The sequence below is a fragment of the Staurois parvus genome, unplaced genomic scaffold, assembly GCF_062004578.1.
Source record: "Staurois parvus isolate SC_StPar_1 unplaced genomic scaffold, SC_StPar_1.0 ptg000137l, whole genome shotgun sequence".
In the NCBI taxonomy this organism is placed as follows: domain Eukaryota; kingdom Metazoa; phylum Chordata; class Amphibia; order Anura; family Ranidae; genus Staurois; species Staurois parvus.
Genome location: NW_028317933.1, coordinates 9,396,192 through 9,423,737, shown reverse-complemented (window position 1 = coordinate 9,423,737; position 27,546 = coordinate 9,396,192). Strand labels below are relative to the sequence as shown.

At 40.4% G+C, this 27,546-nt stretch overlaps 1 protein-coding gene across 11 annotated transcripts in view; it reads right to left on the bottom strand.

Annotated features, from left to right (window-relative positions):
• The window catches only part of PTPRT (protein tyrosine phosphatase receptor type T), a 560,113-nt gene that overhangs the window by 283,289 nt on the left and 249,278 nt on the right, over window positions 1-27,546 (bottom strand). For all 11 annotated transcript variants that reach the window (XM_089673313.1, XM_089673317.1, XM_089673311.1 and 8 more), the window contains exons 3-5: window positions 25,293-25,558; window positions 22,432-22,513; window positions 905-1,020 (exon numbers count right to left, since the gene is read on the bottom strand). In XM_089673313.1, coding sequence (XP_089529439.1) covers window positions 905-1,020; window positions 22,432-22,513; window positions 25,293-25,558 — 464 coding nt within the window. The remainder of the gene's footprint in view (window positions 1-904; window positions 1,021-22,431; window positions 22,514-25,292; window positions 25,559-27,546) is intronic.

The following is a 27,546-nucleotide window of genomic DNA, read 5'->3' as shown; positions in this document are numbered from 1 at the left end:
TCTCCTCTAGGTTAAGTACTCCAAAAGCCTTATTGCATGTCCCCGTCAGGGGTCCCTTTAAACAGGTTCTGCAAGTGGGGACTGTCGGTGAAGAGAGCCCAATAAGGGACACCACATAGCGTAATACCGTATACACTGAGTTTATTGCTTTAAGGAGTAACAGATCAATACATAGGAAAGTGGTGAAGATAAAAGGCACTGACCATGTGTAATTCAGGATGGCCACCAGCGGTGGTCAGACGTCCAAGAACTGTAGCCCCCCCGACGCGTTTCGTGCAATGCACATCATCATAGGGTGCTGGGCTTACAAACTTAAGTTCGACTCAAACATGCAGTCCATTACTATAGTACATTACATTTAAATGAATGGCACCTTATTGCCTCGTTGCATGCTTGACCGCATGTGGTAATGGGCATGTTACTGCAGAGCAACAATGTGAACCCAGCCTTAGTGTTGAAGAGTTATTCAGAACTAACCTGTGGCTTTAGATATACTTTAACTGCAGTGCCATCCGCATAGTAGCCCAGGTTGTGGTTGTGCTGTCTGGAAGAAGTGCCTAAATAACAAGACTGGCTGCACAGAATTAATGCAGTTACTTAATCCTCCAGTCACAGGAAGGGGACGGACATAGGTATAATGCAACTGCTGGACAGTCTACAGAATGGATACAGGGGGTTCAGGACTTGGCTACATTATCTGGCAGTGGTGTCTGGATCACATGAATGCCAAAACAAAATTACAAATCCTATGGCAGATAAACAGCTTAGTATGCTAACTGTGTATTCAGCTTTTTGTTTCGCTATTATCAGAAAATGACCTATTTCAATGGATATCCAGACACAGTTATATAAAATATGTATAATGGTTACATTGATGAGTTTTTGGCCCATTAGCCTTGCCTACCTGCAGCCAGAGTTTGTCATGCTGAGACCATTTTCCTCCCGCGATACACTGGAAAGTTGCATTCTGCCCGACATTTACCTCCACATTCTGCAAACGCAGGAAATGGGGTGCATTTCCTAAACAGAAAAGAAAAAAAATCTGGATATTAGTTCAGCCACCTCTAGAGGAACAAATACGATTTCAAGCCTGATATACTTATTAGCAGATAAATGTATAGGTGCCGTCTGCACAGCCTCTTAAATGAGCCACTGGCTGAGAATTACTGCTCATTCCGTGAGCGCCTGGCACAATTTCAAGGCAACTATAAAAAGATCAGAGAACAGAGAGGCATTTACTGAAATGTCAGGGACATACCTCTTATCTTGTTCTCATACACACACAAGGGCTCACACCTTAATGCACAGTCCCTTGGTCATATATTGCTCATTTTATCTTTGCTTCCAAATACTGGACACATACTGCATTCCAATTACGCCCAGGCTCTGAGCGAATAATTCTTCTAGTAAATCAATTCAATCTAAGCAGATTGTCTGTCTTCGTATGGTTGCCATGAGGGCACTATGCTATATGAGTGTCCTGGTTCTGTTGCATCAGGTGTGACTACTGGTATTAAAGTTTGATGACTGGAATCTTGCAACCATTAACATCTAACAAACACAAATACATCACTATGCATAACATTTCAAGTGAACCTATGGCCAGGCTATGGGCAATAAAATATTTAAATATTCATAAGAAAAAGCAGATGAGTTTTACAACAAACACTTACTGTTCCCTGTAGCTGCAGGCACTGCAGAGCAATTAATTGTCAGCATACACAACAGAAGCTCTAAAAGTCTATCAGCAGCTCAGCTTCATCAGTTCCAGAACTCCTTCTCCTGAGAGATTTGAAGGCTGGAAAGCTATTGAGTTGCTGCTAAAAATAGGGAGTTCAGCTGTCAGAGAGAACAACTTTACTATAGAGTTTATTGACATTGATGGTGAATTGTTCCATAGTGCCTGCAGCTACAGAGGTCAGTGAGTTTTAATTGTTTAAAAGGTAAATTACTACCAGCTAACAATATGTAAATACTTGAATGCCTATAACCTGTTCACGGGTTCACTTTAAAGTGAAAGTATATTGTATAACCAGTGATTTCATAGTTTTTTTCATTATTGTACTTTTTACCTTAATGCCATTTGTTTAAATAAATGTCACATTTTCATGTTTGCTTTCGATATTTTTCTTAATATAATACCAATAGAGATTAGCCAATAGAGGGAGCTCTCAGTAATCCTTTTCCTTGTCAATATTTACAAACCACTACCAATAACTATCTGATATAAAACCACTGAACAAAATGTCAGCACTGAACAAAATTTGACCACTGTTTGCAACCTCTCACACAGCTTAGAGAAGGTGAAACCAGGCAGTGAATCACAAACACCTCTGCTCATCTTGTGAAATACACATGTCAATGCTCTCTGCATAGGTCATCGGACCTGTGGAGTGGTTTCAGATGTAGCTGAGGGCTTAACTGTTGACTTTTGGTAAAAAGTCAAAATTTGCATACCAATATCTGTACTATACAATCTTTTTAGGCTGCTTATTTCACGGGGTACATTGGAAAGCTGATAACGCAGATTATGAAAGTACCCCCATATTAGATGCTTGGGGAATTGATCCGTTCTCTTTAACAATTGTTGGGATAAGACATTAGCTACATTGATTTACTAAAACTGGAGAGTGCAAAATCTGGTGCAGCTGTGCATGGTGGCCAATTGGCTTCTAACGTCAGCTTGTTCAATTAAACTTTGACAAAAACAACTGGAAGCTGATTTTTTTATGCAGAACTGCACCAGATGTTGTGCTCTTCAGTTTTAGTAAATCAACCCCCATAGTCCTAGTAATGTATTATTGTCCCTGATTATGTAATTTATGACAAAATGCATGGGCGGTGCTGGCAGCAGTGATATCATTGCGCACGTGTGCGTATCTCAAAGAATTCTGGAATGCAGGGCTGCTGTTAGAAACCACTGGACCCCATACAGCCAACCTGACAGCCCTCATCCCCCTAACAAAAAAAACCCAGTTTACTATGCTTCAGTTATGCATGAACATGAATGATCAGCGCCAATCACTTATTGTGTTCATTCAAGAAAGGAAGGGGCTGGTAAATGTGACATATTTACCAGACCCTTCCCCCACTCTCAATCCTGAAGTATCCTATTGTGTGCTTGCAGTTGCCTGTGGATAGCGGAGAAGGGAAGTCGGCAGCACTGCGGGGGTGGGAGCACAAAGGGGGGCCTGGGCAGCAGGGGAAAAAGACTGGTATACAGGGAGAGTAATGGGTGCACCAGAGGGGGGGGGGCAATTACTGGGACCAATCCCCTGTATGTCTCTCTCTGTAGCAACTGAAAACCAATGGGAGGGAGAGGAGCAGAAGCCAGCTTTAAGCTGCTGCAGATGGATCCATAAAGACATAAGGGGAAAGGGGATCAGTTCCAGTAATTGCCCCATACCATGTCATTAACCCTCCCTGCCCACATCTGATTCATCTGCCTGGTTCCCCCTGCTGGCCTGGGCCCTGTACAGGAGGACTGGTGGTATACCCTTATCCACGGCCTTGCTGGGATGTGTAGTTTCTTATATACTTTTTTGCCCAACGTCTATGTAAGTGTCTCTAACTGGTTTTAAGCTGAACATATGACAGATTTACTCTATTGGAGTGGTCTTTTTGCCTTTTTTATACATAATGCATCAGTCCGGTTTATACAAATAAGAGATGAGCTCCTTGGAAGGCGTCAAGCCTGGTGGTGACCAGTCTTTTGAATAATACACAAGCATTGTCTGGCTTCTCATGTGAGGGTCACAGTCTCTCTAGTAAGCCTCAGAGTAGTTGGTGGAGCACATGGGGTGTTTTGGATACACATAACACTGTATTTAAGAAGAGGATCCTCCTCATCTTTGGCACCATACTTCATTCATGTAGTAGGAGTCACTCATATAGGAAACATTGAACTTTACTTTTTGGTTTATTTAATGTGCTTGTTTTCTGTTATTTTTATGTTTTTTCCCCACACAAACTCTTACAATATTACCACTCCAGTCCCTTCCACCAACAATTCTTGCATTATCTCTTTCCTAAGCTGGCTATACATAGTAGATTTTTGAATAAACTTTCATACAAGCATTAGTATGAAAATGTATATGAAAATTCTCAGCACTTTCTGTGACTTGACGAATGTTGATTGAAAGTACTTTAAAAATTAATTTGCTGTTAACATTTGATTTTGGAATAAATAGATTTTCCCAAATGAAAACCACATACACTGCTAGAAAGTCTTTTGTTCTAAAAAACATTTCTGTCCTACTCTGTCCTACTTTCTGTCCCGCGGTCAGAAATGAATGTTAAATTGTCCCCACTAACAATTAGAAAAATCAGATAAATGTTCTTAAAACTAAACAATGTTAAACACAATTTTACTAGTCTATGGCCAGCTTTAGTAATTTCAGTTAACCTACCACCAAATGCCATATATACAGTATTTCACAGAAGTGAGAACATCGCTCACATTTTTGTAAATATTTTATTATATCTTTTCATCTGACAACACTGAAGAAATGACACTTTGCTACAATGTAAAGTAGTGAGTGTACAGCTTGTATAACAGTGTCAATTTGGTGTCCCCTCAAAATAACTCAACACAGCCATTAATGTCTAAACCGCTGGCAACAAAAGTGAGTACACCCTTAAGTAAAAATGTCCAAATTGGGCCCAATTAGCCATTTTCCCTCCCTGGTGTCATATGACTCATTAGTGTTACAAGGTCTCAGGTGTGAATGGGTGTGTTAAATTTGGTGTTATCGCACTCACTCTCTCATACTGGTCACTGAAAGTTCAACATAGCACCTCATGGCAAAGAACTCTCTGAGGATCTGAAAAAAAGAATTGTTGCTCTACATAAAGATGGCCTAGGCTATAAGAAGATTGTCAAGACCCTGAAACAGAGCTGCAGCTTGGTGGTCAAGACCATACAGAGGTTTAACAGGACAGGTTCCACTCAGAACAGGCCTCGCCATGGTCGACCAAAGAAATTGAGTGCATGTGCTCAGCATCATATCCAGAGGTTGTCTTTGGGAAATAGACGTATGAGTGCTGGCAGCTTTGCTGCAGAAGTTGAAGGGGTGGAGGGTCAGCCTGTCAGTGCTCAGACCAAACGCTGCACACTGCATCAAATTGGTCTGCATGGCTGTCATCCCAGAAGGAAGCCTCTTCTAAAGATGATGCACAAGAAAGCCTGCAAACAGTTTGCTGAAGACAAGCAGACTAAGGACATGAATTACTGGAACCATGTCCTGTGGTCTGATGAGACCAAGATAAATGTATTTGGTTCAGATGGTGTCAAGCGTGTGGGCGGCAACCTGGTGAGGAGTACAAAGACAAGTGTGTCTTGCCTACAGTCCAGCATGGTGGTGAAAGTGTCATGGTTTGGGGCTGCGTGAGTGCTGCCAGCACTGTGGAGCTACAGTTCATTGAGGGAACCATGAATGCCAACATGTACTGTGACATACTGAAGGAGAGCATGATCTCCTCCCTTCGGAGACTGGGCCGCAGTGCAGTATTCCAACATGATAACAACCCCAAACACACCTCCAAGACGACCACTGCCTTACTAAAGAAGCTGAGGGTAAAGATGATGGACTGGCCAAGCATGTCTCTAAATCCTATTGATCATCTGTGGGGCTTCCTCAAATGGAAGGTGGAAGAGCGCAAGGTCTCTAACATCCACCAACTCCGTGATGTCATCATGGAGGAGTGGAAGAAGACTCCACTGGCAACCTGTGAAGCTCTGGTGAACTCCATGCCCAAGAGGGTTAAGGCAGTGCTGGAAAATAATGGTGGCCATACAAAATATGGACACTTTGGGCCCAATTTGGACGTTTTCACTTAGGGGTGTACTCACTTTTGTTGTCAGCGGTTTAGACATTAATGGCTGTGTTGAGTTATTTTGAGGGGACAGCAAATTTACACTGTTATACAAGCTGTACACTCACTACTTTACATTGTAGCAAAGTGTCATTTCTTCAGTGTTGTCACATGAAAAGATATAATAAAATATTTACAAAAATGTGAGGGGTGTATTCACTTCTGTGAGATACTGTAAATTTCCCATACCCAAAAATATTAGCTTAGGTACCCTTCAGGAAGGTATGATATACAATCTGGTGATAAAGAAACACTGGATGACCCTCTGAATTCCCCAAAGTATAATTTAATAAAGAACTGGCACTTTCAAGGACTGGACACAGGATCACGTCACTGCAGGGTTTATACTTTTTTCTTCATCCTATAAGCCTTATAGCAGCCTCTGCTAATCTTCTGGGGTATGCTTAGAGCAAAACATCCAACAAGACGTCCACAAGAATTTTCAGTAGGACCCTTCATCTTACCACCAACATGGATCCTAAGAGACTTAGAAAATCCATTGCAATTCATGTCCTTTAGCTTGGCTCTCTTTTCCCTCTACTTTGTGGAGTTCTTTCTAATACACATATATTTTTCTAACTAACTTTCAGGTACAATGACAGGTCCTGAATATATGTTCTTAGAAATTTGTACCCGTGGGAAGATAACTGATTTTCTTGACCAAGCACACCATAAATCCTCTTTTGCTAATACAAAACTCATATTTATCATCTACAAGTGTTTTCTAAGATATCTAAGAAAGAATTGAGGAGGAAAAGTTTAAATACAAAACTATACAGATGTTTACATTGATTACCTCAAAGTTTATTTAAAGACAGTATTTATTCATTTTGGATAGTGTAGAGAATGGTTAAAGGAGAATGCAAGAAATAAAAACCATACATACTCACCTAGGTGGATGCAGCATTGCTTCAATGCTGCATCTGTCCCTCCAGGCTTTAAACCCATGAACTGAGAGATAAAAGACCGCTGATTGATTAGTTCTTGGTCTTCAGTGAGCAGAGAGCTGGCGACTGATAGTCACCAGGTCTCTGCTCTGCCCCCCCCAACGCTCACTGGAGTGCCGGACTGTGCAGTGGGTGGGACCAACTGGCTCAGGCTCTCAGCAGCTGATGAGCTGCTGGTCAGGAATGTGGGTGGATCCCAACTATAAAGTAGGGTTCCTTCCAGAGCCTGGAGTAATGTCAGCCAACAGCGGACTTTAGTCTGCTGTTAGCCAAATACGAGTCACAGGAGTGCAGAACTAATTTCACTTCTGGGACCAACAGGAAAAGTAGGCCAAATGAGAAATGGCCCTACTTTTTCTTTAAAATCCCTTTTTTCTATCCATGCCCCATTCAAGAGAATACCATTTTTTTCCTGTCCTGTAGAAACAACAGGAAGTGAGAAGAAATCTTTTCAGAGTGAAGTAGATCCCCTTTTAGACAGTTGTGGCTAGAATAAATATACCCACGAAAATAGTTTCCCTTTGTTCCTTTTCTTGTGACAATTCAAAATTTCACCTTCAGTCCTGGTGACAATGGTAGCAAGAACTGGGAATCTCCCCAGTAATGACACAGACAGTGATACAACCTTGATAGGGGTCCTAACCCCCTACCACTCTATCCAAAACTTGAAGATATAGTTCAGTTACAAATACAGTATAGTATAGTGTTTACTGGCCCACCAAGCCAGTATAGTACATAATGTACTTAGATACAGATACTTAAAAAAAAACTGTTATAAAATATCTTTTATACGCTGTCAAGTATGACTGTGTATAGAATGCTATATATTGTCCTCACTTCTGACATAGAACATGTGACGATAAGCAAGCCACTCAGCTAACACTAACAAAGGCATTGTTGCACATTCATCTTTCCTAATAATAATAGACAGGCATAAGCCACTTCACCACCCACTCCTCATATGTATAAGAATCCACGTACCACTCCATCACTCATAATACCATACAATTACACATACATCTCACTTCATTCTATTGCTACCCTCTTATCGCCCACTTCTAATACAAAGACTTCAGGGTTTTTTTTTAAACTAATATACAGATACCACTACACATCCTTCTGATGTATTGCTATGACAGTTCTCTCTTTTTTTTTCTAATACCTACCCATCAATTCTGTACAAAGATTCATAGGAAACCACATGTAACCAAGCACTCATCCATTGTAAATGAAATAATAAAGCACCCAAATCAAATACCCATCAATTTTGTACAAAGATTCATAGGAAACCACATGTATCAGTTATTTTGTCTATGTTAAGATCAAGTAGACGCATAACCCATTATCCCACAGTGTTCCTACAACAGCTAAGTGTTCAGAGCTAACTTGTCAAGGGTTAAGACCCAAGAAGCAAAAACCCAGGAAATCAAATAACATTTTTATGGTTTAATTGTTTTTATTGGATTTGTTTTTTTTTTTACATTTTGTTACAAATAACATATTATACAGATGGATAATAGTAATGGAAACATATCCCATTTTATTAAGGTAAAATAAATTGACCTAGCAATTGGTTGGTTGAGGATCAACAGAAATACAATGTCTAATTGAATGAGACTAGACATAACAAAAACAAATATTGATGGTTGATCAGATTTTGTACTCTTGGAGAAAAACAGAGGAAAGGATGGGTGGGGAAGAAGGGGGGATTCATGAAACGGAAAGTATAGCGAAGGGAATTGGTGAGTAGGTTCTGGTCAGACCCTTTACAAAGGTATAGGAGACCATTATCTGTTTCAAGGAGAAGGAAATGTCTAAACGGAAGGCCACAAGATAACCAAGTACTTCTCCATTGTAAATGAAATAATAAAGCACCCAAATCAAATAGTGTTGTAGTAGCGCTAAATAAATAATAAAATGTGAAGTGAACACCAAAAAATAATTGTGACAAAAAAACGAATAAACCGTGATTAATGTGATAAGAAATCAATTCAAATTAAAAATGATTCAAAGTCCATGAAAACACATAATTAAGTGATCCAAACTCCATGAAATCAATTCTTCTCCTTCACCGTGTGTTATAGACTGACAGCCAAGTGATTCACAGGAATCCCCCACGTGGACGTAAACTCACCACAAATATTTGCCTTCCACTCTCATGGTTGGCAAAAACGCTTCCTGGGATAATCTTCCCAATTAAAGATGACTTATGAATTGCGTGAGACAAAAATTCTACTGCCTCGAGATAGACCATGTAAAACAAACAAAAATGCTCCAATGGTGTAGTATGAACAACCAGATTCTTTAATTAAATGAATGGACCTTACTCACAAGCAAACTGATAAAACAAGCCCAAATTATGTGACCATTGATAAGCCTGAAGTGATCATAGACCAGGTGCTCTCACCACCTCCGGTTTGTTGGTATCTGAAGCCGTCGAGTCACTTCCGGTCATGGTCCACGTCACTTCCGGAGACCCCTATGAATAAGTTGGAAGTGACAAACTGCATCAGGGCGTGATGGTGCGGCGACCGGATGTGATGTGGACCATGACCAGAAGTGACTCGATGGTGTCAGACACACCGGAGGTGGTGAGAGCACCTGGTCTATGATCACTTCAGGCTTATCAATGGTTACATCATTTGGGCTTGTTTTATCAGTTTGCTTGTGAGTAAGATCCATTCATTTAATTAAAGAATCTGGTTGTTCATACTACACCATTGGAGCGTTTTTTGTATGTTTTACATGGTCTATCTCGAGGCAGTGGAATCTTTGTCTCACACAATTCATAAGTCATCTTTAATTGGGAAGATTATCTGTCAGGAATGGACTTGCCAGTAGTGGTGGGACTCACCTGCCTTGTGGGCTGCAGTACCAGGGCTGGTCAGCGGGTGCTCTCAGCAACCAGAGGCTCACTCTTGCAATGAGTCATCACCTGAGGCTGATTACAGCAGGTGTATTTAAGGAATGGCCAGGCCTGTGATCAAGGCCTTGGTGTATGTTTCCCATGAGCCCCTGTACCTGCATCCTGTCTGCTTCCTGCCTGATCCTGCTTTAATCCTGACTCTGCATGAACTCTGCCTGTCCTGACCTCGGCTATTCCTGACTACGCTTCCACCTGCTCCTTGTACCTTGCCTGCCCGTTTGCTACCGACCCGGCCTGCCCGACTACGTTTAGTATTGTTCTTATTGTTATCTGTTGGAGGTTTGGTTGCACTGTGTTTATGTTTAGTCTTGCACTGCGTTTATGTATTGTTTAGTCTTTAATAAATTGTATTGTTTATACTATACCTGGAGCCTGTGTTTCTCTGTGTCAGTCCACACATTTCTGGTCGTACCCGGATCCCTAACATTATCCCAGGAAGCTTTTTTGCCAACCACGACAGTGGAAGGCAAATATGTGTGGTGAGTTTACATCCATGTGGGGGATTCCTGTGAAGCACTTGGTTGTCAGTCTATAACACACGGTGAAGGAGAAGAATTTATTTCATGGACTTTGGATCACTTTTCATTTGAATTGATTTCTTATCACATTAATCACAGACAGTTTATTAGTTTTTTTATCACAACTATTTTTTGGTATTCACTTCACATTTTATTATTTGTTTAGCGCTATTACAATACTATATGATTTGGGTGTTTTATTATTTCATTTATTATGGTCTATATATAGTGGCAGCTTTTTTTACATATACTGTAGATTGCAATAGGTGTTGATAATTGTCACGATCACATTATCACATTTATTTTTCTTTTGGAGTTTACTTCTCCATTGTGTCTGATATCCTAGCCTCTGCTTTTTCTTGTAGCATAATCTCTGTGATTCTCAACTTACTTTCAGCTACTGAAAAAGTAGGAGCTTTCCAGGCTTTTCCAAATGTCTGTTTAGTGGCAGTAAGCACATGGACCATAAGTTTGAATTCAGTGTTGAATAGATCAAGTCGTCTGACACTTAGGAGAGCGAAGTTTTACGTATTTTTTTAGGCTGTAGTAAATCCTACTTTCGATACTGTTCTACAATGCTTCTAATGTGGCCATTTCCCACTCAAATTCTCACATGCTGTAATTTAAAACAGGCAGGAGGGGATCCAGGGTGATGCATTTGAGCATTGAGTATATATGGTCAATGAAGTCACCTGGGATTCCCAATTCTGTGTTTTTATTTCCACAGTGCTGGGAGCCTGTCATTTAGCTTTGGGAGTGTGAAGTGTACACTTCAATTGGCATCGGGTCATTGTTACATTGTTACAGTTTCATAGTTAATCTGGTTGAAAAAATACACAAGTCCATCCAGTTCAACCAACAGAAAACAAAACACACAACACACAAACACATAAAAAACCTCCATATACATACATACATATATCCTATACCCACAGTTGACCCAGAAAAAGGCATAAAAAACAGCAAAGCATGATCCAATCTGCTCCAGCTGAGGAAAAAATTACTTCCTGATCCCCCAAAGAGCCGACTGGATATACTTTACCTATAAATATTAGTATCCAGCTATATTATGTACATTTAAGAAAGAATACAGGCCTTTTTTAAAACAATCTACGGAGCTGGCCAGAACCAGCCTTTGTCTTATAACTGGTGGCGGACAGATGCAGTTGTGATGAATGCTGGTTTACATTGGGGACATTATTAAAAAAAAAATTAAATTGTCTTTTAATTGTATTGAAATTAAAAGATTTTTTTTCAAGGTGTTTATTTACATGTAATTCTTTCTGGGAATGGGTACGGGGTAAGAGATACTAATGTACTTATTCCCCTGGGATGAGGCAGACATCTGGGTGGCCTATTATTATAAACGTACACATTAAAAAAGGGGAAAAAAGAGTGGACAGATATCTGAATGGCCCCTTATCATAAAGGGGGCTTCAAAACTTCACTATAAGTCCCACCGCATATTACCCCACCTCCTTCATATTAGGAGTGGAAGCGGCCCTTGTCCCTCCACATTGGGACACGGGTGCTTTGCAAGTAGGAAGAGGCTTTCTCACTCTTTTCTTGTGTAAGGTACCCCCTTAACATTGAAAAACAACTGATCTAGTACAGAAAGGGCAGGCAGCATGTTTGCTGCTCATCCAGGCTTGGATAAGTGGCTAGGTGGAACATTATGGGGAAACCCACAACATTTTTTTCAGGACTACATTGTATTATTCCATGAAGGCACCGCCACAAAAAAAAAAACCTTGTAGTTAAAAAGTATTTATAATTTTTGAAATCTTTTTTTTTTGCCATTGGTAGCCACTTCCCATAACCTTTTATTAATAACAATTTGCTTATTAACCTTGAAAATGGGCACAAAAAAAATACAAGATTCACCTTTCTATAGACATCAAGTGGGTTTGGTGCTAAGTTCAGGATTTACGAGCTTCCTATTGGTTTCCCTGAACCTCCTGCAAACCAAACCCAGGTAGCTTCACTCATCCCTAATGGTTACCAAAGGCAGGTTACCAGGGCCAGGTAAGAAAATAATTAATATTATTAACAACCAAATACATTAAAATCTGCGTTGAAAGACTTTGAATTTGTGCTCATTGGCAAAAGCAGCTAGCCATCAAGTGCATTCTGCTTACGTTTGATATCGGTTTGAGATACCTTTGAGATCATTCAGACTTTATTGACAGATGCATTCAACCTCCTTCTAAGCTGCATCAACTTACGCAAGCTGCTTTTGATGTCTTTTTAGCTTGTATTGGGAGCGAAGCCGTTCTGCCGTGAACAAAAACCCATCAGCACAAGCCCTAAACATGTTCAGTTATTATGTACAATTTCATAGAGCCATGGTCAGAAAGAAGTTACCAGAACCATGGTCAGGGCTAGATTACAAGTAAAGAGAATCATGTTTTTCGCATATTGGAGAAAAGCTAATATTAGAGCTAATCTTCCCCCATTAAAAATTCATTAAGACTAGTATCTCTTCTGTGCCTATAATATAGAAGAGAAAATTCATTTTACAGTACATCATCAGCGTATTAGAAGTCAACAATGGGTGCACCAGCCTCAAAAAACACTTTATTTATAAAATCCAGTACAATGCTCAAAAGCAAGTCGAAATTCCAGCCATGTAATTATCTATCACATCTTACAGATGGGACCTCCTCACATTTCTGTCTACATATAGATCGATGGGAGTTTACCCTGAGCGACTTCAAGCAGTTTTGCAGCAGTTGGTAAACCATAGCGAACTGGTGCATTTTGAGGGACAAGCCTTTGATGGATTTTTATTTTTTTTTTAAAAAGTGTTGTCTGAGGTATAGAAGAAGGCCAGTGTGTTCTCTCTTTTTTTACTTTAGCACTATTTCAAGATTTCCTGAATCTGAAGTGAGCTGCAAGGCCAAGAACAAATACATGATATCATGCATATTGGTCTAGTGAATGAGAAAAATATATAAATTCTGTGCCTAATCAAATTCTTTAGAACTTGAGTGGTGTGTTTGTTTTATATTCTCTGCAGATCAAATGTTATTCAATGACAGAAAAGAGTAGTGAATGGGAAATATACTGCATTTTGACCACTAGTTGGAGCTGATGAGCATATTTATTTCCTGTGAGACTCAGTGCCATCCAGTGGCCCTAATGGTGTATTTGTACCCTACCACTTTTTTTTCTGATGAATAACATTAGATGTGCAGATAATGCACCCTGCAGACATTTGATTTTGGCCCATCTGGACAGAACAAACTTACTCATAGTTTTGATTAATTATTATTATACAGGATTTATATAGCGCCAACAGTTTGCTCAGCGCTTTGCAATGTAAAGAGAGACAATACAGCAACAATACAGTTCAATACAAGAGGGTTAGGAGGGCCATGCTCCTTGGAGTTTACAATCTAAGAGATGAATGAATCATTTTTTATGAATACACTCCAATAGTGTCAATGAATGGACAAAATCCAGCCATTTTGACCAAGATGGTGACCACTTTTGGGCATTTCTAATTTACAGGAACAGCCAAATGCTTTGTACAGAGAAGATGTATATTAAAGATAAGTGACAGTATAATCCCTGGTCCCTGATGACGTCAAGTAAAAACAAAATGTGTTGGATGGGGCTACAGGTCTGTGACATCATTTACAGCCTATCACAACCCCCTGATGAAGCCACGTTACTTATGGTGTAACGCGTAGGGGTGGGGCTACGACATCACTCGGAAGGAGAGAGAGCAAAACGGCAGACGGCAAGTACATGCCTCGGCGGCTGGCACAGGCTTTCATGGCACTGAGCGTTTTTTATACATTTTAAATGTGAGTGTGATATACTTAAATTGTGGGAATAAAATATATGTTTTAAGGATAAAGCACTATGTCTCCACTTTCTCTTTGTATGCTGAGGAACGAATAAAGAGGAGTAGCAGGTGATTTATAACAGCTGAAGGAGGGATCAATCCCTGCAGGGATAAGCAGCTCATAAAGGATAACTGCATTAATCCATAAGGAAGGACCTTACATCTATCTCATATAGAAATAATTCTGGCAGGTTCCAAGGTTGGTGAACCACAAGTGTGTATAGCCTAATTTTAGGCATTAAGGAGGTGAGCATACATCTTTATCAGTTGGAGGATTCACGGAAAGTCACAAATTGATGATTAATGATCACCTTATCACTAATATTGGACTATTTATTGATTGATGGGACTATTATTTAAAATTCAAAATTGTTTTGTGTCACATTAATAATTTTGATTATATAACACTGTCGCTTTTTATAATAGATTTTTTTAGTGTAAATATATGGTGTGTGATATCACGGAAAGATTATATATACATAAATTTATTATTGTGGTATTAAGGAGCGCTACATTTATAGGTATATTAATCAACACCTATGCCACTTCCGGTATGTGGAGCGCATGCTGGAGGATACATGAAGTGAGAAACGCCTTCCCATTATACCAGCAATTATATTTTTCGCATTTGAATCTGGTATGAGTTTATTTTATATGTAAGTGCGCACTTGTGGATTGAGTTAGCAGACTGACTGCACAATGGCAAATCTCTTGTTGGTTTTTTTGTGATGGTGGTTTTGAAGCTGGAGGAAAAAGTGGCTTTTAAATGGCGCAACTGGGTTGAAGCTAAAGGAGTGAACTGGAAGCCTGTATAATGCTGGAAAAGGTTGCGTTGGACCCACTTATTGACTTAAGGCATCACAGAGATCTGGTGAGTGCGTCACCTGGTGGGGGGGGGGGCACAGTGGGAATCAGTGGAGGTGTTCTGTAGTTCCACAGCTTATTTTTTGTGAAATCAGCACTTTAAAAAACACTAGAACTCAGGCTACATTTTTTGTGTGGATATTTGTCTGATTTGTTTGTTTTTTTTACATGATACTTATTTCTGATATGGGACTTGATCACCAGCTGTTCTAATACTATCTCTGATTACACAAAAGTTTCTGCACAATTGTTTTGTTGCTTTGCACAAATTATTTTTGCTATTTGGTTGTGATGACTACATAAGATATATTGGTTTGCACGTGATCATAGTATTATTGTGTGAAGCTACTAGGAATATTTTTATTTATTTATTATCAGTTTTTTGAGTACACAATTCATTGTCAGCTCCAGAAGGTTTTATCCCCTTCATGAACATGAAATTTATATAATTTTTTTCACACAAATAGCAATTTTTTGGGTGATACTGTTTTTTATATCTCTTATTATACAAACGAAAAATAACTATAAATTTTTTTAAATATATATTTTTTTTACTTTCTGCTAAAATACATATCTGATAAAAAAAATTAAAAAAATCTAATTTCTTCAAAAATGTAGGCCAAAATGTTATCTGCTGCATATTTTTGGTAAAAAAAATTCCCAATAAGTGTATGTTGATTGGTTTGCGCAAAATTTATAGCGTTTAAAAATTATGATAAAAATAATGGAATTTTTTTTGTACTTCTAATGGCGGTGATCAGTGACTTATAGTGGGACCGTGGGACTTATAGTGGGCAGGGCTGATAGAAACCACAGGGCCCCATACAGCCAACCTGACAGGACCCCCTTAAAAAAAGAAAGTAAGGGGCTGGTAAATGTGACATATTTTCCAGACCCTTCCCTCAGTCTCCATCTTGAAGGAACCTTTTGTATGACTTGCCGGTGAAAAGGAGAGGAGGCCCTGGGCAACAAAGGGAAACGTATGGTACACATGGCGGGTGATGGGTGCAGCGAGGGGGGGTAAATTATTGGAATCAATCCCATGTATGGCTCTCTCTGCAACAGATGAAAGCCAGCAGGAGGGAGAGGAGGAGAAGCCAGCTTTCAGCTGCTGCAGATAGCCATACAGGGGATCAGTTCCAGTAATTGCCCCCCCCCCCTGCCGTGCCAGTCACCCTCCCTGCCCACAAATCTGATTCACCCAGCTGCCTGGGCCCCACTGCTGACCTGGGCCTTGTACAGGAAGACTGGTAGTACCCCCTTATCCATGGCCCTGATAGTGGGACTGTGGCCCTGGGCAACAAAGGGAAACATATGGTGCACATGGAGGGTGATGGGTGCGGCGAGGGGGGGGGGTAAATTACTGAAAACAATCCCATGTATGGCTCTCTCTGCAACAGATGAAAGCCAGCAGGAGGGAAAGGAGGAGAAGCCAGCTTTCAGCTGCTGCAGATAGCCATACAGAGGATCAGTTCCAGTAATTACCCCCCCCTGCCGTGCCAATCACCCTCCCTGCCCACAAATCTGATTCACCTAGCTGCCTGGGCCCCCCTGCTGACCTGGGCCCCGTACAGGAGGACTGGTAGTACCCCCTTATCCACGGCCCTGATAGTGGGACTGTGGTGGGCAATCTGACACTAACTGACAATGGGTGGGAACTGACTAACTGACACTGACATCACCAGTGACACTAATAGAGTGACCAGTGATAATACTATACATTGTCACTGTACTAATGACACTGACTGGCAAAGGGTTAACAGCTCAAGGTAATCAAGGTGTTCAGTGCAGGGGCGGACTGACCATTTGGAAACTCGGGCACTGCCCGAGGGCCCGGGGTCAGTAGGGGGCCCCATGAGATGCCCCTGGTACCTTTTTCATAGGCTTTTTTGAGTTTGGGCGAGGACACAGGGGCCCCATGAGCCCCTATTGCCCAGGGGGCCTCATGAGTTGTCAGTCCGCCCCTGGTTCAGTGTGTGCCTAACAAGTGTTAATGTGTATGTTATGTGCTGCTTTTTACAAAAAATCTTTTTTGTTCCTTCTCCCTGCTTTCTCCCGACACTCAGCATTTAAATGTTGTATATTAAAGCTACACATTCCTAGACTCATCCTATACCCCACACACACCTTTATATACAGAAAATTTTACGATGACTTTCTCTAACCCAGTGGAAATGATTTCATGACCCTAATGCATTCTAGAACACCAACAACAAGATTTGTAGTTTTCAACTTTTTGTAATAAACAGACACCAGAGCTACACAAGGGAGACCTCCATTTTCACAACGAAGAACGCTCCAATGTGCTCTAGATTAGGTCTGTAAATCTGTCTCCGCTGCTAGAGAAAACAATTATTATAAGTCTCTCAGTCCCAACAACAGCAGCGATAAGCTCATGCATCACACAGATCCTTTAGAGTGAAGGGGTTTCTAAATGCTGAGAAATCCCCTCTCCCAAGGCCCTAATAGAGGCAGCTGCATCACTGCAGTCTTATTAAGACACTGAATCTTGTGCTACGAGCCTGAAACATGGAAATAATGAGAGCTCCGGTTTTAGAGAGGATTTCCTAAGGTATTTCTTCTTTTAAGGTTAACTCTTTCAGCAAGATTCAAGCTCATTATTTGTGTTTGGCCTCCTATGCTACCCTTTGCTAAAGCCTAGTACACATGGGCTGAATGTTGTGCAAAATCAGTTGGTCCAGTAGAAACCAACCGACATTAGGCCCATGTATACAGGTCTGTGTCCAACTGAAGCCAATCTCATGAACGGCTTCTGTTGAACGAGCATGCTGGAAAACCAGCAGCCGATCGGCATCCAATATGCCAATGGCTGCAAGGGGTGGTCCCCCTATCAGAACACAATAGCACAGCGGGGAGGTTGCTGTACTAACATTGCATACTTAGTACATAAACCTAAGCACTGTATGTATGTAATGGCAAGGGGTGCTGGGTTGCACTTAAAGCGGAGTTCCACTCGACCTATCAAAAAATAAAAGTCAGCAGCTACAAAAACTGTAGCTGCTGACTTTTAAAAAACAGCCACTTACCTGTTCCTCGGTCCTGTGGTGTGTCCCCCGCAGCTGTCCTGTATTCCAGGAGGCCGGCATCTTCAGTGTGGGTACCCGGCTGTGATAGCTTGTGGCTTCACAGCCAGATACCCACTGAGCATGCGCAAGTAGCGCTGCGCTTGGTGAATGGTCCTGTAGTCTTCTGGGACCTGTCACGTGTCCCAAAAGACTACAGGGAGGGAGGGAGGACACCTTCCGTTTCCTATCGACCAGAAGTGGGAGCAGGTACCTGTCAAATTCGGGTACCCGCTCCCCAAAGGTGCCAATCCTTAATGGGGAGTGGGGGAGCAGTCCTTAAAGCGGAACTTCCCCTTTTGGGTGGAGCTCCGCTTTAAAGGTTTATTGATGCTGTATGCTGGGGGATCTATTGTCACTGAAAGGAATCTATTTTTGCATGGTGATCCATTGTTGTTGGAGAAGTCTATTGTTACTGGGGTGATAATTGTTGCTGGAATGGATCTACTGTTGAAGGAAGGGTCTATTGCTGCTGGCTGTTGGAGAGTATATTAATGCTGACTGCTGAGAAATCCACTGTTGCTGCTTGGGGTCTATTGCTGCTGGGTGGTAGTATTTTGTTGCCAGGATCCATTGTTGCTGGGGGGGGGTCTATTGTTGCTAGGGGAGTCTATTGTTGTAGGGGGGGGTCTATTGCTGCTGGCTTCAGATTTATTTTACTGCTTTTCTTGTTATCATTAACAAATTCTATACAAATTACTTAACACCACAAAATGATACTTGTCTCTGTATTCTCTAAAAGGAGATGTAGTTGGAGGTGGGTAAGGGATAAAACCCAGGAACGGTACTCAGAGGTGGGTAGGGGGTGGAGACAAGGGGTGACTTAGAAGAGGGGAGTAACTGCACCTATTCTCTGATAAAAAAAATCCCTGGGAAAGAATAGGGTCATGATATATGTCTGCTCAAGGCACCAAGTGTTTTTCCGGCAAAGGCTGTACAGCACCTGGTTGGGCTTCACAGTAAAGAACCTGGAAGCAGGGATGAAGGTAAGTTGATGTATATTTAAAGGATAAATTCACTTAAAGTTGTCTTTTCCAGACCCTAAAAGACTAGTTGGTAGGGTCACATGTTCCATTTCACTATGCAGAATGCTGCTTTGTGCAGAAATGCCCATTTAATAAAATTTGTACTGTAAAGCAGCTGACTGGTATCACTGAAATGGGGATAAATAGAAAAGATTATATAAAATATATTTGAGCTGGATGCTTTGAGGAAATGGAAAATCCGGACACTGAAATAGATTCAAATTGTAAAATATATAGAGCTTATTTGTAGAAACTGGAAGACACCAAAACCGGAGGTGTTGCTTGCAATGATATATCAGCTCTCAGTTTCTAATCCACACATAAAATATAGCAGCTAGAACCTGATTGATTGGTAAATCCAAATCAGGGAGCAAATGATGATAACCTCTGTGTTGAGCCTTTAAAGTGTAACCACACTTTTGTTGAGAAAAAAAAGAGTCCTTTCTGGGACATCAAAGTACATGATTGCAGGGATTTTAACTATTTTCTGTCCTTTACAGACTTCTGAATGGGAGTGCAATGTTACAATGCCTAAATCCAGTGCCAGGGCAAGGTCACCTGGAGCCCAGGGCGAATATACCAAACTGCGCCTCCCTCCCCCCCACAAAAAAAAGCATGTGTAAGCAGAAATCCCCCCAAAAAACTGAGAACTAATCTGCATGCTTACTCCCCTAGCATAAATCCCCCCCAGCACAAATCTTTGAGCCCCCCTATCCCCCTAGGACAAATGCCCCACCCCTCAAAACTAGCTCTTCTAGAACAAATTATCTATCCCTAAAATTTGCTATCTGAATATACATCTTCTCCCTACTATTCTAAATCCCCCTCCCAGCAAACCCCCCCCCCATTCCCCCTCTTAGCACAAATCTTCCCCACATCCATCCTCTTAACACAAATACCCCTTAATCACCACTCTTAGCACATCCCCCCCTTCCAAATTCCCCCTCCTAGAACAATACTCGCTCCCTTGCCGCCCCCCAAATTCCCCCTTCCAACACAAATCCCTTCCACTTCAATCTCCTTGTGGCACCTCCCCCCCCACCTTACATAATACTACAGTTCCCAGGGCACCTGCCCCTCCTGTCCACCCTTTGTCCCAGCCCTGCCTATAACCCAAAATACAAATTCCTATTGCGGGGATGCCAAAAATTTGACTTGTATCGTGCAGTTGTCTGGGAAAATCATTGAGCTAATCACACAAGCAAGAAATTACAGTTCTGAAGGTGTTCTGTACACCAATGCAAGACAAGTCAAAAATCCCTGTGCTTTTACCAGCAGGGTGTGGTGTGATGCATGCTTTTGCATCACACCACACTTCTCAATAAAGTTTGCACAAAAATAAAAGGTAAACAGTATGATCTGCTATTTACAGCACATCAGCACCGCTGTTATCACACAGCAAAACTGTGGCTGCGTTCTTATGCAGTTACATACACATAAGATAGAGGTACTCTGTTCTATATGCCCACATCTAAAATATTACATATAGAACAAAGACATTTTTTCTAGCAAAGGACTTTTTCGGGCCTATAATAAGAGGCACAACAAAGTAATTCCATAAATTAATAAAGTTTATTGTACATAATATTAAAACCATATATAGCACCACATCCAATGTTTTCAAAATGAAGTTCATAGATTTTTTTTTTTAAATCCTTGTGTGCATATGTCATCTCAATTGGTTTAGAATGCTTTAACATCTTCATCACGAGCACCTGTGGACAGTATTCATATAAAAGAACCTGATATCATAAAACCACAGAATTTTTACTATGGTTTGCTGGAATATAGATATAGGCAGTGCTCCAGGTATCTCTGATCTCAAAAATGATTGTGCACTCAAGGAGGATCCAAGTATCCAAAGTAGGATATATCACCAGCCTCAAATATTTCAACAAGATTTACTTTATGTAGTTAAAAGTGGTCAAGAACAAGTTTCCTGAAGATGTGCTATGCGTGAAATGCATTGAGGCTCGAGTCGCACACATCACTTCCGGTTCCTTTGATGTCACTTCCGGGCATTAGAATGCACGCTGACTGCTGGACGAGTGGCGGTGTGGAGGGAGAGATCCCCCTAGTGAGCTATTTTGATTGGCGCTCCCTGTGGCACATACAATATGTAAGTGGATTATATTTTATCTACATATTTTTTTTAAAAAATATTCTGCACTATGATTATATTCTTGGCCTTTTTCTGAGATACTGAGTATGGAGAAGGTGATTTAATATCATTTGATTGGAGGAGGTTGAAGTATTCTGCAGGATTGTGGATCACATTTACGGCATTCAGGATCTGTTTACAAACTTGCTGGATGTTTTTTTAGCCGAGTTGATTGGGTGATTTCCAATTTCAGCCATACACGATGGTGGAACACAATTTGGAGGTGAAAGAATTGGTCACCAGTTGGACTGTCACATTTGAATGTGTTTTTGGGATTTTTGGAGTTTATGTTTTTTGTGACACAGTATTATATATGTTATGTTGATTCATAATTATTGTGTATGATTATCACGATTGCACAATTTTGGTGACCACCTACTTTTATTAAGTGTACACTCTAAATAACCTGGCTATGCTGATGATAAGTGTGAATTTAGGCATAGAGAGCTGTCACCAAAACAGGTGTGTCCATTGGAAAATGTCAATACTACAAGAAAAACCTGCAAAATTTTGGGCTTCCCATCAGTTTTATTTCTGGGGACAATGGCCACAAGGGCAAACAGGGAGAGAACTTTCCCAGCACAGACACAGGCAAAAAACAGACACAGATTTTGGTGAGCAACTACTGTTATCAATTGCACACTCTAAATAACCTGGCTATGCTGATGATAAGTGTGAATTTAGGCATAGAGAGCTGTTACCAAAACAAGTGTATCAATTGGAAAATGTCCCCACTACAAGAAAAACCTGCAACATTTTGGGCTTCCCATCAGTTTTTTTCCTGGTGACAATGGACACTAGGGCAAACAGGGAGAGAACTTTCCCAGCACAGACAAAGACAAAAAAAACAAATAGTCACAAAAGTTCTAACCCTTCTGAACTCTATCCACAATTAAAATTTTAAGGTTTGATGGATATACTTTGTCACCAAGCAACAGAATAATATCAAGAAAAGGAATTTAATAATGCAAGGCCTACTAATTAAATAAAATAAACACATTAAAGTGACTAATTGATGAAAAAAATACAATAATCTTAAATAAAATAAATTAAAATACATTAAAAATCATTAGGTATTAAATACATTTAAAAAAAGAAAGAAAGAAAGAAAATAATGTTAAATTTAAAAAAAAAAGTAAATTAAAAAAATACTAGGTATCACTAGAAAATCTGTACTTACGACATGGGTGAGCCAGAACACGTACTTCATCCACAGCAATGTATCCTGGGTGATCCTTGAGGGATACAGCTTCAAATATAATCTGCAAAATGGGACAATATCATTGGAAAATTCTATCAAAATGATACAATTAGAATTACAGAAGAACTTTAAGTAAACAGCTAAATAGCAGGTAAGCTATATGTATGCTTTTAATTTCACTTGCCAAAGGATTTGTCATTAGGATTTTGTCCAGTCATTCTTGTAATACACACACATCTGGTTGCCAGTAAGATCTCTCTGCTACTCTTGGATTGGCATTGGTACTTTCTCTGGTACCTCCTTGCTCACTGGACAGAGGTGCTAATTCAATACCTAATGAGTAAGTGAAGATCAATTGTTTATTCAGGAAGATCAATTGCTTCATTAGAAACTACCCATGTCAGCTGTCTGGCAGTTCAATGTGACAAATATATCTAAACCACAAGATGGCTGGACAGGATTACAAATCATTTGGCAGGTAACAGTAAAGATGAATGAATACAATGCATTCTCTGACTGAATGAGGTGGAGACAAGGGGTGGTAACATCAAGATCGCCACCTAGTTCAGTTAGAGAACTTCTTGTATTCTTTGAAAAAAATACAAGGCAATCTATAAACAGCAGCAATGCTGAACGGTTGACCCCCTGTGGTCAGTGTACAGAGAGGTAGATGCTTGGCACAAGGCCCAGAAGATCCCAGTTATCAAGGTAGCAGTGCTTCAACTACTATGGTAATGGTCAGCCTCCACAGTGGTCCACAAAGTATGAGATATGCAATCTTACATTGTGCCAAGTTGGAACAATGTAAGCATGCAATACAGACCATACCTGGAGTTCACCTTTAACTGTGCATTTAACTGCATGGTTGTCTTTGCCTTTAAAGATAACCTGTCTTGAGTAGGGATCAGCAAAATTAAGAGCTCTTGTTATACCAATATTTTGGAGAAAATTGGGATATTGCAAAAAAAAATCTATATTTTCATGAAATGCATTGAAGTCAATGAAAAGTCAATTTTTTTATGGCTTGGAAGGGTGTAATTGGCTGTCTCCTAAGGGCTACAGAGGCTTCTCAATTTTTTTAAACTTAAAAATATTTTTTTCCTTTATTTTCCTTTTTTTTCTTGATTTCTTTCTAGTTGAACATCAAGAGCACTGAATGGGCAACTAAAGCTTTTCAGGAAATTGGGACAAAGCGCAATTTAGTGCAGCTGGCTTACATTTCCCAAAGTCTGCATATTGCAAGATGTCAAATTTTAGGCATCCTGAGCGCTATCTTTAGGTTTTATGCCATGAACCAAGGTAGCTACAGGAATGCCAAGGATGCAGTTTTGCAGTTTTTCTTATTACAATGCTCAGACCAACCAGTCATGTGTTTATAGCAGACAGCCCCTTTCACTTAACCCCTTTAAAGTGTTACTTAACCCAAGACCCTGCATTCACTATATCTGGTCTCCTACAGTACACAGGACATGGAAATGCAATTATTTTAGTAAATATAAACTGCTAAATACCTTTTTTCATCAGCAGTTAGAGCAGTCTTGTGACTTCAACCGAGCACTGGCTAAAGCTTGTAGAAGGAGTTTTCTTTCTGCTTTAGGAGGTTGTGAAACCCCTGACTTCTGCTGGACAGCACTAATTGGTCTTGTGCTGATCACATGCACTCTCCAAAGAAAAAAAAACCCTCTCCAGCAATACACACCAAACTGAGCATGTGTTTGTGACTACGGATTCAGTCTGTATCAGGTGGTAATTTCAACAAGAGGAAGAGCAGAGAAGAAAGGATCAAACAGCCTTTTTACACAATACAGAGGATTAACCTCTTAGGTTGCTCAGTGAGTATAACAAGCATGCTAATTTTACTGGTGTGGGTTTAGCAACACTTTAAATATAATAGAAGTAGGTAATAATTTGAAATGATGTTTGCTAGAATCTTGTATACATTTTATATTGAGAGGGTTGTTTTTTTTTTTTTTATTTCCTTGAAAGAAGAGTTGCTCTTTAATGCAGCAGGTTCATTAGTTTGTGTGTCATGAAATGTATAATAGAAAAGAACATCCCCATTTGCTAAAAGTCAATAGGAAATAGGTAGATCACTTCATGTGCAACAGTAATTACGTTGGTGTTCTTGTCAGGAGCAGAGCCCATGTGATGTACTGCTGTGCAAATGCCAGAGCCGAGCATATGTGTAAAAGAGCAAATTGCACAACCCATCAGAAAATGTCACCATGGTATCTGCTTATATCTTCCAGGGCTATGAGAGACATTATATCTCCCTGATGAAACAAGACTCTTCATTCAATCAATTTTTTGATTTTTTTTTTATCAAGCTATCTTCGTATCAGGTGAACCCTATTAACCCCTCCATAACTAGGAGTCTTTAAATTGACTATTTTAAAAACAAAAAAAGCCTGTAGGAAAAAAGAATTACATGCTCTAAAAGCATGTTGAAGGATCTTCTGCATTAAAACTTTCAAGAGCACCAGATGCCTGCAGAGTGTTATTCCACTGGCTGCCCCTACATCACTACAGGTAAACTAAGAGTATAGTTACAATGGTCATGACCTCAAGGTCTCCTGCCCCTTTGGCACAATAGAGAAAATAGCTTGGAACTCCCCCTAAAAGCTTGCTGAAGGATCTTCTGCATCCAATACTTCCAGGAGCACTAAATGTTTGCACACTCTGGTTCCACTGCCCACTCCTACATCACTACAGGTACACTATGAGTATTTTTACAATGGTCAAGGCCTCCATGTCCCCCTGCCCCTTTGGCACAATGGAGATACAGCTTGGAACTCCCCCTTTCCTACAGTTCCAAGTGTGGTGCCTGCTGTGTCTCTTACCTGGTAAGAGTTTGGCCAAAAGGTGCTGATTGCCAGTTCTGCTTTCACCCAGCCTTCTGTTACCACCCCTGATACATTCCACACTGGGTTCCCTTGGGGTCCACCATTCACTTTCACATAGACATTCAGAGTCCCAGGGCTGCTCCGGCCAGACATGTGGTAATGGAAGTCGATACAGTGAGTGTCATTCTCTTTAAGTACAGGGAGGAGAAGGTGCGCCTTCTGCCCGGTGGCAAACCCTGAGCTGTTGACCAGCATGAACGATCCTGGATGGAATATAAGAAATTTGGTGTAAATTTAAAGCAAACAGTAGAGAACACAAAAAAGAAAATGATGATGTAGACAGCTTGCAGTTTTCTACGGAGGCCTGTACTGAGGGAAATACACAAGCTATCCTTGCTGACCTCTTTTTCTAATAAAGCTGGCTTTCTTTAAAACATGTCTTAACCCAAAACAAAGATGTAATATATCGCAGCTTACCAGTCCTTAGATGTAATGGATGCAGTAGTTTTTTGGGTTTTTTTTCTCTTTGTTGTCACCTAGTGATCCTGCAAACAACATACCTCCTGTCTCTGTTTGGCTATGCTTACTCACTCCACGTTATCTATGGAGGGAGCTATGGTTGCTGTCACCCAGGCTGGACTACACTCTATTGCCAAACGTATTGGGCCAGCCCTCCAAATCTTTGAATTCAGGTGTTCCAATCACCTCCATGGCCACAGGTGTATAAAATCAAGCCCCTAGGCATGCAGACTGCTTATACAAACATTTGTGAAAGAATGGGTTGCTCTCAGGAGCTCAATAAATTCAAGCGTGGCACCATGGTAGGTTGCCACCTGTGCAATAAGTCCATCCGTGAAATTTCCTTTCTACTAAATTATCCATGGTCAACTGTTAGTGGTATTTTAACAAAGTGAAAGCAACTGGGAACAACAGCAACTACCAAGAACTGGTAGGACACGTAAAATGACAGAGCAGGGTCAGCGCATGATTAAACGCACCATGCACAGAAGTCGCCACTGGTCAAACATTACCTTAGACACACTCCTAAGTATTGTGGACAGCCTTCCCAGTAGAGCTGAAGCTGTTATAGCTGCAAAGGGTGGGCCAACTCAGTATTGAACCCTACGGACTAAGACCGAGATGCCATTAAAGTTCATGTGCGTGTAAAGGTAGGCGTCCCAATACTTTTGGCAATAGCGTTTCTCCATTACATTGTGGTTGATTACATTAGTTGTTTACAGTACATAGGGCAGATACGATTTTGTTGTCTTTGTTGCAGCTCTTGGACTTTTTTTCTGGCAAGATCAAGAAATATTTTCTGTACTTACAGAAATAGTTTTTAGCTTGGAAAAAAGAAAATGAACGCGGCCATCTATATCTAAGGACTGGTAAGCTGAAACACATTACATTTGTTCCTGGATTTAGTTATACTTTAAGGTTTTAAAACTTAAAACTTAACTTAAGATTTAATTAAACGTTTTACTCTATTGTAAATGCTAATGTTACCAAGTACCCTTTTGTATTTTCTAGCTTACCTGATGTACCTCTTTAAAGCTAATCTTCAGGCAGGTGTAAAATTAATTAATTAATAATTACAAAATTAATAAATTTGTTTGATTACAAGTAATGTTTTTAAACTAGCAAAGCAAGTAGTTTAAGAACCTGAATCTGATTGGGATTAGCCTAGTAAAAGCCTTATACAGCAGTAGTCCAAATGGGAGAGGTAGAGGCAGTAATAAAAGACAGTCAAGTTACTGGCTGTGCTGTCTGGCAAGATTGTGTAAATCTCAGGTATGGATGAACAGAAATAAAAATCTCATTATGAGTATTTACCCGATTGCCTGAAATTCAGCTTTAAATCAAGACCTATCTAGACCTACCAATAAATCAAGACCTATCAAGACAGAATTATATGGGATGCTACTGATGATGTATTTTCCATGTTGCTAGTCCCCAGGTTTCAAGTTCTCAGGCAGGCCATATATTATAAATGTTTGTGTTCAAACAGCAGGTTGAAAGAAAAAAAAGTGCTGATTCCCCCATCCACCTTGAATGCGTGGATGGGGAATCACTTACTGGCCCCTTACTGTGTATAAATATCATCTAAATAAATCCTTACTACTTTGTTTATGGCACATGCATGGAATATTTTTTAGTCAAAGCTGTAATAACCCCTCTATGTTTTGTGATAGTATGCTAGTGTTCAATTGGAAGACTTGTGGGAAAAGGATAATGCTAAGTGTATTTCTTT